The sequence below is a fragment of the Gambusia affinis genome, linkage group LG16 (genome assembly GCF_019740435.1).
Source record: "Gambusia affinis linkage group LG16, SWU_Gaff_1.0, whole genome shotgun sequence".
NCBI classification, from domain to species: Eukaryota; Metazoa; Chordata; class Actinopteri; order Cyprinodontiformes; family Poeciliidae; genus Gambusia; species Gambusia affinis.
Window position 1 is genome coordinate 8,336,159 of NC_057883.1, and position 15,283 is coordinate 8,351,441.

At 41.1% G+C, this 15,283-nt stretch overlaps 1 protein-coding gene across 1 annotated transcript in view; it reads right to left on the reverse strand.

Moving 5' to 3' along the window:
* Nucleotides 1-1,823: 1,823 nt before the first annotated feature.
* Nucleotides 1,824-15,283, reverse strand: part of palm1b (paralemmin 1b) — a 28,305-nt gene continuing 14,845 nt past the window's right edge. Inside the window, exons 2-6 of the mRNA XM_044142195.1 lie at nucleotides 13,606-13,648; nucleotides 11,961-12,041; nucleotides 5,107-5,222; nucleotides 4,887-4,954; nucleotides 1,824-4,707 (exon numbers count right to left, since the gene is read on the reverse strand). Coding sequence (XP_043998130.1) covers nucleotides 4,343-4,707; nucleotides 4,887-4,954; nucleotides 5,107-5,222; nucleotides 11,961-12,041; nucleotides 13,606-13,647 — 672 coding nt within the window. The 5' untranslated portion in view covers nucleotide 13,648 and the 3' untranslated portion in view covers nucleotides 1,824-4,342. The remainder of the gene's footprint in view (nucleotides 4,708-4,886; nucleotides 4,955-5,106; nucleotides 5,223-11,960; nucleotides 12,042-13,605; nucleotides 13,649-15,283) is intronic.

The window sequence follows — 15,283 nt, forward strand, 5'->3', positions numbered from 1 at the left end:
ATATTCCAAGCTTCAAACATCTCACAGAACTCTGTCCAATCAATCATCTGAACGGGTTTGACAACTGGAAAGCTACCAAGAAATGTCTATCAACCTACACTATGATGGCACGGAGACAGTTAATCATAGAATCAGTCAAGGGATCAGTCATGGTAGGTCTAGTAGACCCGGTCTCTATGGCAGATTGGCAAGAAGAAAGTCAAAAGAAGTTCTATTTAAAGTGACGCAGGGCGCACAGAAATAATGTGGAAGAAAGTGCGTTAATCAGATGGACCAAACACTACACCTAACCACGAAACGTGACAGCTCCACGCAGTGGAAATACTATCTCCACCAGGCACAAAAAAAACAAACAAAAAAAAACTAGCAATAAATATAAATCTAGAACTTCAATGCACTTTTTTAAGTTGGTCCGGTCAAAGTCCAGACCCCAATCCAATCTCGAAACTGTGGTAAAGCTTGAAAACTGATGCTGCCAAGATTCTCTCCAGCGAAACTGACTATGCTTCAGCTCTTTTGTAAATGTGAAAATATGGCAGATGTACCATTAAACGGTGGCAAATGGCTCCGGAAAACATTGAGTTGGGAGGGCTGTGTACAAAAGCAGACCACACTTTTTACTTTTAAAAGTAGGGAAAATCTGAAAACCAGGCATCCTTTGCCACCTGCTTCACTGACGTTCCAATCTGTGTTGGTCTATCAGATAAAATACATTGAAGTTTGTGGTCATAACGTGACAAAAATGTGGAAAATCTCAATACAAGTGCAAGGCACCGTATTCTCAAGGAGCGCTCCCGTAGAGTAGAAAGGCAGTGTTTCCAGCGGGTCGTTGGTCACATGAAGCAGAGCGAGAAAAAAAAAAACTGTCTAAAAAAGTTCAGACAAACAAACCTGACAAGGCACCAACAATACACAGATGTCTGTTTTTTCTTCTTGTTAAGTACAAACATCAAATTCAATAAGCAGGCCTAGCACAAAGGCCAAAAAAGAACAAAATAAAAAAAACATGTACATGAGTATATATGAAATGCCGTTGTACAGTTGGAGTGGAAGTGTACATGTGGAACGCATAGACTGTAATGTATTCGTCCAGACCTGCTGACCTCCGTTTGGAATGTACGAAGGGATCATTTCACAGGTGGAAAAACGCAGGCAGGACTTGCATCTGGCACTGAAGATAGCAGAGGATTCCCAGGAGGGCAGCTGAATCTGCCCTGCCAGCAGTTTGAGTAAGAAAGAGGACACAGGTTTGAACAACAAAGGTTGGTGATTGAGCATAGCATAGCACCAGCATCAGAGACTTATTTATTTATTTATTTATTTTTGTTAATTCCCCCATGTCCCCTACCCTCAAGTAGCAGGTATCCAAGCATATAGGGGTTGCAGCTACAGTTTGACAGTGACGATGAAGGAGAACAGTCGGGGGTAAGAAAGATGTGGGTGAGCAGAAGACCGTTTGTGTTGCATCACTGACTCAGACCATCCGTAATGTCATGTTGTCAGCCAAACAAACAAGGGTCAGAACTGAGAGCAGGCCTCACGGGCTTTCAGCTTGCACTCTTAAAAATTGCCAGGCTGACATTTTCTCAAGAGCATCAACCGTTTATACATGTAAAAGAAACAATCTCATTCACTAAATTGAGTTTTAAGGCAGATCAGATCAAAGATTCTTGACATTTGAAGAATGAAAGCCTTTTCCATTTTTTTTTTTGGAAACAAGTGTGACTATTTGCAGAGATTTTTTCTTTTAAAAAGTAGTCAGGGGTTAAACTGGGAGTGAGCAAAATAACAAAACAAAACAAATTGAAAACCACACAGGGAAATTACAGTATATTTAAGTTTTATTTGGTTCATAAAACAACAAAAAACTTTTTTTAATTATCATTTAGTAATGAGAGCTGAACAGCGTTGACTTTTCTCATTAAAAGGCAAACAAAATCCCAATTTAACCCCTGTGTTTACATTCATGTGAACAATGACAGCATATAACAATAAAGACCCAACAAGTGGTGAGATAAACAAAGCTGCAAGGCTTCATGCAGTGCTACCTTATTTAGATTTACATTGACCCTACTGTTGAGAGAACAGAATTACTTACAGTGTAGGACACATTTATTGGAACACCTAGTGAAAAGGTTTTAAAAGCCCTAACATACACCCATCTTTTATTGCAGTAGCATAAACTCCAATCTTTAATTTGAACCCATTTATTAATTTGCAAGTATTATCCCTGTTAATAAATAATTGGATTTTAGCAACAAATATTTGCTAAAATAATAATCAATTTAAAGCAAATATTATTGCGAAATAAAAAAAAAAAATACTTTTTTTAAAATCAGAGTTTCTAGGTTTTTAGGAACATCTGATTAGTAATTTTCTGTTTCTGGGGCATACATATGATGTGACACAGAGCCAGTAGTGCTTGGTCAGTGGCTAAAAGCAGCCAGGGCTTGGGCTCTGTTTTATACACGATTGTGGGAAAAAAATGTCATGCCCACTGTCAAGTACGGTGGGGGATCTGTGATGCTGTGAGCATGTTTGTTCTCAAAAAGGCCTCAGGAACCTCACAAGAGTGAAATCATGAACTCTGTGAAATCCCAGGAGGTTTTTAAGTAAAAATCTGCTGGGCTCTACCAGGAAGATCAAAACGAGTCATAAATGGATCTTTAAACATGATAAGCATTAAATAAAAAACCCCAGGTAATATCAACACAGAAATGGTTCCTGACAGAATATCTCAGGCTCCAGAGCCAAATCCTGTGGGAAACCTGTGGGCTGAATGATGACAAGAGGATTCTGGAAGGTCTAGAGCAGTGGCGCTCAAACTTTTAGCCATGTGACAAAACTGATTTGTAACTGTGAGGTTATAATAAACTATACGTTAGATATTTTATTGACGACTCTAAAAGAAGTCAGATTTTCTTGTAGGAAAGGAACGTGGAAAACATAGCACATCCTACACACCAAAAGTGCCATGCACCTTTGCCTTATCAACGGCGATTTCCTACGTTTGTCTTTGATTTTCTTGGTCTAGAACATTTTTTATTTTTAGTCTGTTCTCAGCTGGCCCAATTAAGCCGAGTTTAAATGAGTGGGTTATGAGTAAAACTCGCTACAAGTTGGTGGTCCAATTTATTATGATATTAAAATGAAAGTCAAACAACGTGACTTTACCTAAAAGATCGAAGAAACGGGGTCTGCATCATGGCCTCTTCTGGCGGTGTAAAAAAAATAAAAATAAAAATAAAAATGATCCCAATCTGCCAATTAACGTGGCCCACACTTTAAGCCTTTCCAGCAACAGTGTAATGGTACGAATCACCTAAAACATCTTAAACTTATATCAATTCTCTCACGACAGAAAACACTAAAGCGGTGACCTCCACGGTACGTCTGCCGTCTGCTCTACAATCTAGTGTTAAACTAAAAGTGACCCGCAACACGATCGGTGACTCTATGTGCCTCTTTGCCGTATATTTGCCTTTAGACATAATGCGTTACTCGAACACTGCATTTATAATAATTCACCATTACTGACAGAACGACTTGTGTGACTAAAGATATGAGCACGCATGACTCTAAGAAAGCACAGACACTTGTTAATGAGTGTTCATCTGGTGGCGCTTACAAGCCTTAACATGCATGTGGTGGTGGAAGGGTGACACAGAGAACCAAGGCAATAAATACATTGTATAAAACATAATTTCATATCAATATATTAAAATACTATTCAAAATAATGTCTTAGACAATATTGCAATATGAAATTGACTGATAAATAGTTGGCAGGCCTACACAGACAAATATATATATTTATATATATATATATTTAAGTATCTGTGTCCTTCATAGTTTTGCTGTTTTGGATTTTTTTTTTTCCAGAAATTTTCCCACTTGGGCTGCAGTACAATCGAGAGAGCTAATACATATTTTTTTTTAAAACAATAAGAACAATGAACATACAGTACACAGCCTCATAATAAGGATAAACACACTTAGTAGGCTACGATATAAAGGTCAAGACAGAAAAATAGAAAAATATCAATAGAAATCAAAAGTCAAATACAGAGAAAGTATATAGAGTAAGTGTACTTATGAGTCTTCGTGGTTCTTGGAGCTGGAGCTCGAGTTGGCTCTCGTTGTTGGGATGTTGACTGTGTAGCTGTAAATCAGTCCTGACACACACTTCCACACAAACACAAAAAGCTACATACGTTTGCAAATATGGACTCATGCAATGGCACACGGTTCTGCACAGGTGCAGGTGTGTACTCACCCATACGCAGTCAGTCTCACGCAAACATACACACACACGCACACACACGCAGATAAACACACACATCTCACATCACCGTGCAGCATTTGCAGGTCTGTTTCTTCTCCTTCTCTCCCTCCTCTCCGCCTCCGTTGGCCTTCTCTTTCTCCGCCACGCTGCCGTTGGGCGGGGCCTGCTCCTCCGCGTTCGCCGCCTTCCCCTCGCCGTCGTCGATCACCACGAACTCGGCCTTCACGTTGCCGTCCACGCCCTCCATGCCCAGGGCCTTGTGCGTCTCCTTCTCGTCCTCAACGGTCTTGTAGCCCATGAACACCAGGGTCACTGGGTTGTCCTCGCTGGCTTGGTCGGGGCTGGGGCCCAGCAGCTTGGCTTCGACGCCCGTTACCTCTCTCTTAGGGGTCAGGCCGGAGGTCTGCACTACTCCGTTCTCACCTACAGGGAGCGCCAGAGCATTGACGAGAGGACAAATAAGGGGAGAAGGTGATCAGGATAAAGGGAGAGAGACAAGGAGAAAGAGGATTTACTGTTTTAATAATCTGTGGAGCTATTATTAGCTGGCTTTCTCTTCATGTCAAGTGTTGCAGCTGTGTTGCCATGGACACAGAACTCACCATTTTCTTTGGCCACACCTTTATTAGCCGGCACGCCTGTCTCCAGTTCTTCAATTTCTTGCTCCAGCCTGGCTCAGAAACACACACACACACACACACGCACACACACACACACAAAAAAAAATCACAAACCTTTGCTTTTAATACTTTCACTCCAAGCCAAACTTTATTTTTTTTCCCCATTTAAATATTTTCCTGTTTGTTTCAAATAGATGCTCACCTGAGGATGACCTGTTCCAGAAGCTTGGTCTTCATCTCGTCCTCCTGCAGACGCCTCTGCGTCTCCTCTTCTGCTGGAGCTCCATCTAGCAACCAGCGCTCCCTCAGTGACTTTGACTGCAAGTAAACACAAAGCACTGAAATGTGATTGTATGCGTGTGTGTGTGTTTAACAATGACATTAAAAAAGAATAATGGAGAATCTCTGTCTGGCCTTGATGGCTTGGTGTTCTTGACTAGAATTTTTTTTTTTGTTTGTATCTGGAAAGCACCTTAAGAGACACCTTTAAGCAAGGAACAATTTGTATTTTTATGTGATTTTATGTGGAAAAATGAACAAAAAGAAGCCGATAATCGTTTAACTTTTTTGTCTGGAGAGTCTGTTTTCAGAAGTCACCTACTTGGTGAACAGAATCCACCAGTATGTATTTTAATCTCAGTATAAATCCAGCTTTTCTATGAATGCTTCAGGGGTTTGTTGGGGAGCAGTAGTGAACAAACAGCGACATCAAGACCAAGGAACGCAGCAGACAGGTCAGGGATAAAGTTGTGAAGTTTAATGGAGGGCTACGACGTAAAGCAATATCTCAAGCTTGACCGGGTTGTCAGTCATTTTCACAATTAATTTAACATTTTTCTTCCACATTTTCAATTCTTACATGGCCAAACTCCCCACTATTTTTCTGAAATACCGGAAACCGTACTCCTACTCTTGGACTTGTGTATTGCGTGTTGGACTTCAGAATGCACTTCCTCTATTAATCTGCTGCACAAGCGACATTGTTTTAAATAAAAAGCAGCTGAAAGCGCTTTTAGTCTGACAAGCACACAACTAGAGATTCAATTCGGTTGTTTTCTGTACTTTACTGTGTTTAGTCTGTACGATTGGTTGTTTTGGAACATTTTTTGAGTAATTTATTTCTGTTATTTTCATCATTTTTATGGTATTTTATCTTTGTGGTACTGTGAAAATGTTGCACTCTTCTATCCATTAAGAGTGTCATATAAACAAACTCTGTTTACTTACTTACTTCAGTTGTCCGAAAATGGAGAGAACCACACACCTAGTAAGATATCATCCTACATTTACAAGCAGGGTAAGGGAAGCTTTATTCAGAGAAGCAGCCAAGAGAACCCCATGGTAGCTTTAGATGAGGTGCAGAGGTCCACAGCTCAGGTGGAGGAATCTGTCCATAGGACAACTATTAGACATACACTCTACATAAATCTGGCCTGTTTGCAACGAGCCATCTGGGGGACACAGCAAAGACATGGAGGACGGTGCTCTGTTTAGATGAGGCCATAATGCAAGTCTATGAGCTACATGCAAAACAGTACGTGCGGCAGGAAAAGTAACTAACAACAATTTGGCGTTTATTATGCTTCGCAAACTAAAAGATCCCAGAAAGGAGGGGTCTTAAGTCAATTCAGCAATTTCACGCCACGATCAACCTTGAAGTCTTGTCATGAACCCGTAACCGGTGTGACTTGTAAGGGGTGATTTGGGACTGGAAAGAGAGCCTGATCTAGTGCAAAGAAGAGACGGCAGAAGCAGGTCCGTAGTCTGCCTGGGTGCTCAGAGCAAGATGGTATCACACTAAAGTGCGTGTCTGATGGGAGATATATGCTAATCAGCATAATCTAATAAAGATAACCTGATGAGGATTGCGCCAAAGAATTTTGCTCGTTTTTAAACGACTGAATCCGTTTGCTTACAAGCTGTTTTTCTTCAGCGGGGACGTGGAAGCAGGTCAGAGTTGACGGGAAGATAAATGGAGCTAATAATCCTCGAGCAAGACTCATCGTGCAACACCACTAAACACACAACTACTGCTACAAGTAGAGATTTTAGATGGGAAAATTTTTACGTGCTAGAACGAGCCAGTTAAAGCCCAGCTTTAAATTCAACCGAAATTTGGTCACGGCTTGAAAATTAATGTTTACTTCCCCATCCACACGCTCCGACTCAGTTTGAGTCAGAAACGTTTTTGTCTCCAGAAGAAGAAAACTGACTTGCAGCTGTAATTGTAGCAAATTCCGCGTTACTTTCTGTTGGTATGTCGCAGAAACTCCCAATAAAACACACTGGAGTTTGTGAATGTGATATAATATGTGGAAATGTGAAAGGGGTATGATTTACTTTTGCAGGGCACTATCATGTGCTTGTTACAAGCACCTGAGTGACTCACTCTGGTGCTGTCAGATGAGCCTGTGTGGCTTTTTGTACAGATGGGATTAGTGTCACTTTCACCGAGACACAGCAGCAAGCCCCTTAGATAATCTAAGACCAAATTCTTCTCTGTCCAATTCGTCTGCTGACTGGTGCCACTCAGGGATTCAGTCGAACTCTTGAACTGCAACCAAACAGTCTTGCCAGTTTGAGAAAATGTGGCGCCTGGCCATATTGGATGGAGGCTGCCAGCATCGAACATGTAATTCTGCTAATAAACTTAGCTGAGCATGGGACTGAAAAAACAGCTGGGTCAGTGGAATGAAAACAAACCAGCTTATTCTTACACTTTATTTACGACCAACTCTTGCCCGTGTGTCTGTTGGCGCTGCGCTTTATTTCTTCCCCCGGATTCTAACCAGGTATTCTTATCCTGACAACACCCTCATGTGGAGAAGCTCATATCAAAGCAAATACTTGACATGCTTTGAGGTAAATATAACAGTGCCTTGCTTGCAGCTGTTAGATCACACACACACACACACACACAATAATAATAATAAAAGTGAAAAACAAAGAATCACTGCTGTGCTAAATGAAAAAGCGTTCTCTTTTGTAAGCTCGGTGTGAATTCTTCAGCAATGATGCAACGTGAATTTCAACACCAAACTTCCCCTATTTTTTTAATTCCCCCCCTCACTCTTTCCTCTCAGACTTGACCCCGGCCTGTTTCTCTCAAGGAGGCATAAAACGTCCATGAACCTGGATGAAGTTGGAAATATTTTTGGTTCACTTCCTGCTCTTTTCGACCTGTTAGTTTCTCTGTCTCACTTTCTCCACTGTGTAATCCAGGTTCAGACACTCAGCTGCCCCAGAGCTTTACAGCACACAGTCTCACGGTGTAATTCAACACTCCTCATTCCCCGGCCCTGCAAGGTCTCCTGGGCACTGAATCCAAGCCCCGACTCACCCCACCCTCCATCTCTCTCTCTCTCTCTCTCTCCCGCTGTCTCTCAGTTTTGTTCTTTCGCCACACCCTACTACTCTAACGCCTGACATCACTTAACTGGCTCACTCATGCATACCCAAGCACGCGCGCACACACCAGGCTGCGTGAAAAAGTCATAAAGCCCGAGTGCTGAAGCTACATCTCGTTCCATTGTTCCTTGCAGTAAAAGCTGCTAACGTAGCAGACAAAGGGCGGAACTGGGACACAGGGTGCACATAGACAGACGCGCGTCAGGCCGGTGTGCACATCCAAACGAAACGAGCAGCTGTAGACAGGAGAGCCTCGCTTCAGGAGTCATTTTATGTCTTTCGTGACCCAAATGTACCGAAACAAAGTCTGTCGTTCAACTTAATATGAGTTCAAAAACAGTTGTTTTGGAACTTTTTTTTCTTTACTTTTTAGATGATGGAATTTTTCAGTATACGTCTGAAAGTAAACAGCATACAAGCGGCCGAGTAGGAGTCTCAAAAGTATTGGGTCACATTAACTTAAATGACGTTCCATTCCTAATCCATGGGGTTTAAATTAATGTTGGCCCACCCTCTGCAATTGCAACAGCTTCAACTCTTCGGGGAAGGGAGTTAACAAAGTTTGAAAGTGTGGTTAGGGGAATTTTTGATAGCTCTTCAAGATGCACATTGCTGAGGCCAGACACTGTTGTTGGACCTGAAGGTCCAGCTTGCAATCTCAGCCCTTTTGTGCAGCCTTGTGTAGGTCAGACAAGTACATTGAAAGCAAACTCGCCCATTCACAAATTTAGGAACATTGCTTTGTCACAGTCATGTTGGAACCATAGGGCCCATTGTCAAACTGTTCCCACAGAGTAAAGAGCATGAAATCAACCAAATGCCTTGGAATACTACAACATTAAGAGCTTCTTTCGTTGCAATAAAAGGCACTGAGGACAGATCCTGAACAACAACCCCACACACTGAATCTCTTCTGCACCAAACTTTATACAGTGCAGTCAGAGAAAAGCTGTTTTCCGGATAGCTGTCAAACCCTCATATGTTCCTCATATCTTCCAAACAGAGCGGTGTAACTTTTTCTCACCAGAGAACACATCTCCACAACTCTGTTACATAACTACATGTGGCACTTTACTTTGGTGACGTAATGCTTGGAAGCAGCTGTCCGGCCACTGAAACCCATCCCATAAAGCTCTGTACGGACTGTTCCTAAAGTTTGGAAGGCTTTAGCTATTGACTCTGCAGAAAGCCGGTGATCTATGCCCACTGTGTGCCTCCCTGTGATTTTATGCAACTGTTGTTCCCAATTACCTCCACTTTGTTGCAACACCTAATGGTTGGCTTCTGGCAAACAGCTGGCTGAATATTTGACAACTCTTCTGATGGAAAATATGGAGAAATTCTGAAGCTTTCTAGCACAAGCCCATTTTAAAGAGTCAGCCTGTTTTATGGAGTCTGACATCCCCGCAACCCTGGAGGACTAAGGGTTATTATACAATGCATAAATGGATGGATATATGTTTGATTCTTTTGATGACTTTTTTATAAAGTGCCAAAATGAGGTGTTGACTGCCCATGTTGTATCTGAACCTTTCACTGTTAATTTCACAATGAGGATAAGTAAAACACAAAGAATTGTGCATTTTAGGGAAAACATTGTAGTAGTTCATCGTAGCTTTATGTAGAATAACCAGTAGAGGATTAATCCTAGTAAGTTTTAATAAGTGAGATTTAGAAATGTATTGCCTTGTACAAAGAGAAGTTGACTTATTAAAACTGGAAATATTTTTCTTAATTCTTTCTTTTCCTTCTTTAATTCTACTTGAACCAGCCATAGTTGTAAAATTAGTAAAGATATCTCATTGTATGCACTTTTATAAAGTTATGTTCGTTTACAACATGACATATTCACAACATCGGCTTCAGCTGGTGGAAAATCAAGATTTATTTTGACAAAAATCCAATGCTAATTTTCGTCCGACTTAACATCAGCATTAATCTAATGTCTTTTCATCATCTTAGAATTTTATCTTCACTGCCAGAAATGAGTCCCTGTATGTGTGAGGATAGATTAGTAAAGTGATTCAATCATGGAGATGGTACACTAACTAGTGGTTTGTTGAATGAGGTCATTTTTGACTTTTCCAGATTAATGCTGCCTGTGCAAAAAAAGAAAAAAAGACGCGCACAGTACAGAAAGAGTCTTCCCATGCTCCTCCACAGTGTGATTACACTTTCCCCTTGTCCCCCTTATGCCTGTTTGTGTCAGCGTGTGCGTGTGAGACGAAAATGGGGGTGCAGTGGGAGTAAGAACAGTTTCCTGTTGCTGGGAGTGGGACAAAAATCTGTTTCCTTTGCCAAAGCTCACTGCATTGTCTGGAGGTTCTGTGTTTTCTTTTGTTTTTTTTTTCTCATTATGAGGCATGCACACAGAAACAAGCACACGCATGTGCAGCTACACCCTCACAATGGTTTATTCTGAAAATAGAAAAAGCGGGCGCGCGCAGGGATAACGGCGCAGGTCACGATTACTTTTTACAAACACCAAACGCCCGCACAGGCGCACACGAACCTCGACCTTTTGCTCCCATCTTTGAGCTGCTGAACTGTCCCAGGACGAAAGGAGCTTTGATAGCGCTGACACATATACTGACAATAGCCTTGGTTCAGAGATATTAAGTGTGCGCGTGCGGGCACGCGCATAAACAGCATGTGGAGGAGCATTATCTGCGGTCCATTCTGAACATTCCGTGACAGCGGCGGTGAGGGAGTATCTCACTGTGCTGGGCTGCAACATCGGAGAGTTTAGTGTTGTTGTGTGGGTGTATAGCAGCTTTGACTCAAAAAAAAAAAGAAAAAAAAAAAAAGAAAAACAGAGGCCTGCCCGGCAGTGATCCTGCTTCAAGTTCTGCCCAGGGAGAGGCGTGAGGGGGTGCAGATGACACAGATTTGGATTTCATCAGTGGAGAGCTCGAGTACATTTCAAACAGTGTTAAAACCGTGCCTTCAGTCAGAATGTGCATTGCGATCGTGCCTTTGTGTTTTGGTTTCGCATTTTATCGCAGTGTTTCTCAAGCTGTTTTAATGTGATTTTATGTGAAAGACAGCAAAAATGTGATGCTTCTGTTCAGCAGGGACAGTGACAGAGACGGCGTCCCCCAGGGGCGCGTTATCGCCCCACTCCTCTTCTCTCTCTATTACAAAGTAACTATTAGGGGCTGGACAATAGAAATTTACGCCACACTATTCAGATTTTAATTGTTGTGGGGGGAAAAATTCAATGAATTGTCTTCACTTCAAAATTATGCATATTTTTTAGTTTGTCACATAAAAGCTCACTGAAAATACATTAAAGTTACAAAATGTGAAAAGTGCAAGGGGCATTGAATTAATCAATTCTCCTGTTTTAACATTTTCAAAAGCAAATTGAGTTTTTGAGGGGCTGCCTGTGTATAGTCAGACATTTCTGTTGTAACTATGATGTGTAGCTATTAAGCTAGGTTCTTTGGGGTATATTTTTAATGAAAATTTCACTGCATTTACATAAAGGAAATAAGGAACCAATAATGTAAGCAGGTGAAAATTTCTGGGCAGTAAGGATAGAAAACAGTCTCACCAACCGAGTAGTATTTGTCTTCCCAAAGGATTGTCCTCACCGAGGTAGAAATGTAAAAACATAGAGACAAGTGGAAGAAAGCGCATCACTACCTTGAGATGTTGGAGTTGCCGTCGGTCGTCATCAAGCTGCCTCCTCTTGTTTTCAATCTCTGTCTGCTTCTTCCTCTTCTCCTGTCGCCACACAGACACAAGATCTCTCACAACCCGGGCCACAGAGGTTTGAACCAACTAAAAATGAGTGCAACATCACCGGCAACATTATCGCGCTGACTTGCTTTTACTGACAATTGTTAACGACAGTTGCTTTCAACGTCTGTTGGCACGAGGAGCGCCGGCCCGCAGTCAAACAGGACTCTGAGCAGAATTCGTCTTGGGAGATTTAAAGGTTACATTCATTCATATAAATTCTAGTTTTCAGAGTTAACTTCACAAAGGTAGCTGCTGTGTGAGAGTTCAATTGGTCTTCGGGGGGCCCCTGCCGGCTTGGGGCTTACTTATGCCTCATGCCGGCTTTGGATGGCAGTCTGCGAAGTGCTCCGGTTAAGTTTTGCGGCGCATCTCCAAAAGGTTGACAGCAGTTTGGTTTTTAGGAGGCAGCCGGATTCCCTCAAGGTTCGAGTCATGAGGGAATCCAAACCGGCTGGCTTCGAGGTATGTGTGTGAGCGTGGTTTCTTTCCAGCTGTTCCCTGATAGAAACCTGTGAAATGATTTCATTTTGACAAATAAATAAATAAATAATAATACTAATAAAAAAAAATAATCAAATGAGTCATAGCCAAAAGTGCAAGGTGTAAATCCCTGCCTACAAACCAATGAGCTCATCCAGCAAAAAGGCAGTTGACCCTCAGAAACAATAGAAAAACGGATTGTTGTATGACACTATTCCGATATGGACTATTTATGTAACAAGTTATGATATGACTGGAAAGATATTGAATAAGGTAGTTGCAGCTACCTGCACAGATTGGAAAAGATCAGTATGACATATTTTGACTATTTTCTAATATACAAAAACACACTGCCAGATGCATAATCATATTTTTGCAAAAATAGTTGAAACAAGTGAACTATGTCACCCAAGGGAAGGACTTGGATTTCTTGTACTCCACATGAAGTTAACACAGATGATTAGAGAGTCGGGAAAATTCTGGAAATCCTTGAATTCATTAATAATTCCTAGAATTTGCTGGGTGGAAAATATGCACTTGCTTTTCTCCAGCCAGACTCTTGTAAAAAAAAAAAAAAAAGGACTTATCAGCTTGCATTTCTGGAAGTTTGTGTGATACAAAGCAGTGCACAAATCATTCAGCCAGCCAAGAATTCCTCTAAAAACCACTGGCGTTTTCTAAACACTAGAGGCTTGATCTTCTTGATTAAAAAACCCCCAAACAAACTGCATTTCTTATCTGTATTTTGTTTGTTTGTTTTGTTTTAACACAACAAAAAAGCAACAGACATTGAACAGCTGAGTGAGATACCAGGAGTTAGACAGCAAAAAAAAAAGGAAAAAAAAAAGGGGTGAGCTGTATCTACACCATTAGCTTTGGATGCCTACTAATGGGGGGAGAAGATGGGCTCTAAAAGGTTGAGTCATTAAGTCATCCTATCAGACTTTGACAGGCAGCAATGATTTGTTGTCTCTACAGCCGTCAGAGTGGCCTGATGTGTAGTCTGCAAGAGCAGGGAAGAAACAGGCAGTGTGTTCGTGTGTGTCTGCATGTGGATAAAGCTTACAGCGATGACCTGGAGTCTCTCCTCTTGTGACACCTCTGCCATCCTGAGGAAAGAGAGAAAGAGAGAGAGAGAAAAAAAAAATAGATAGATTTAGCAGCAGATATTTGGAGCCCCAAATATCTGTGACCGTCAAGATTACATTTAGCGCCCTTTGGTGAGCAGTTCTCTTCTAGAGGAGCGTTCGCTCAACAAACCTGCACTTTCCAACGACTTCCCAGTGACTGAAGTAAAATATTTGGTCTATTTGGGACTAAGGCAGTGTCTCTTTCCTGTCAGGGTGAGACAGGGTAGGCAATGCTAATGTGGAATCATGGCGCTGCTGGAGATTCCTGCTCTAATGGGTTCCAGACCAGAGATCCGGGATGGATGGTGGACGGAAGCAAGATTTAAAGCCAGAGTGGAATGACTGTGACTGTTGCCCTACTGAGATGGGACGCTGAGCGATAGTAATAGTCATAATAAGTCTCCACTAAAGGCTCATTTTATGATAATACGAATGACAGGTCGCGACCTTCAGGAATGGTTATTAAATGTGATATTTCCTTTGGAAGAAGGCTTTGGAAAGCTAACAAAAAGCACACGACAACGAGACTGGCAATTTACACCAGCCACATAAAAAAAAAAAAAAAAAAAGCCACAACAGTTTTATAGTATTAACATCAACATTTTGGATATGAATGTAAGAAACAAAATTATCGTTTGCATTTCAAATAGTAATTTCTAAAATTCCTGAAGGGTTGGATCTTCTATTGCTCTTTGCTCAATAAAGCATGACTTTAAAAGGAACTCTAAACCATAGAAACTGGAAGCATAATTATAATTTATAAGGTAAAGATCTAGATTCTCTAAGGAACACACAGAAGCTGTTCTTATGGTAATAATAGCTGCTCTAAACCTCAGAGTTAATGTCGGGGTCTTAATTCTGCACTGGCAACACACACAAAAGCAAATATTTACAGTTACTAATGCTAAGCACTTTAATCACAAATAAAATAGGCAAAGAGAGTATTAAACCTAAACTCTAACTTGTCTTTATTTGATTTAAATATCAACTCTAATTAGTTTGTCTATGAGTGTGAGCAAGCTCAGCAAAACAAGGTTTTAGTTCTTTTACTAGATCCCAGTAAATCCCAGTAAAGCAAAGCTTTACTGGGATTGCTCACATGCCATATTTTGCATGTCCAACAGGTTGCCGTTAGTAACAGGTGTTTACCGTTACGAATGCAAAATAATGTCCTGTCAGTTCTGTATTCATATTGCTTTCTAAACAAATAATCGTAAAACCCTATCTCACACAGTGTGACAACGCCTCTTTTACTAAAATGAATACAAGACCAGGGCAAACTATTTTGAAGTTTATAAATGATATAGTTCCTGGAGAGAAATGAGAATTTGCCAAAATAGGTATCAGCAAGTCAAAGAAACAAGAAAGCTCGGGTCAGTGCATCTCTAGATAAGAAGTGAAAAAGTATAAATCAGCCAAGCGTTCTGTGTAAGAGAGAAGACACAATCAGTGCATTTTACTGGATATCCTCAACTGAAACCTCTCTCTCTCCCTCTCTCTCTCTATCTCTCTCTGAGAGGTGTGTCGGTTGAATGGGACACTGTAAGTGGAATGTATGCAAAGCATGCCTATATTTATCCCTCTAAACATGAGATTTGGTATCTGCCAAAAATA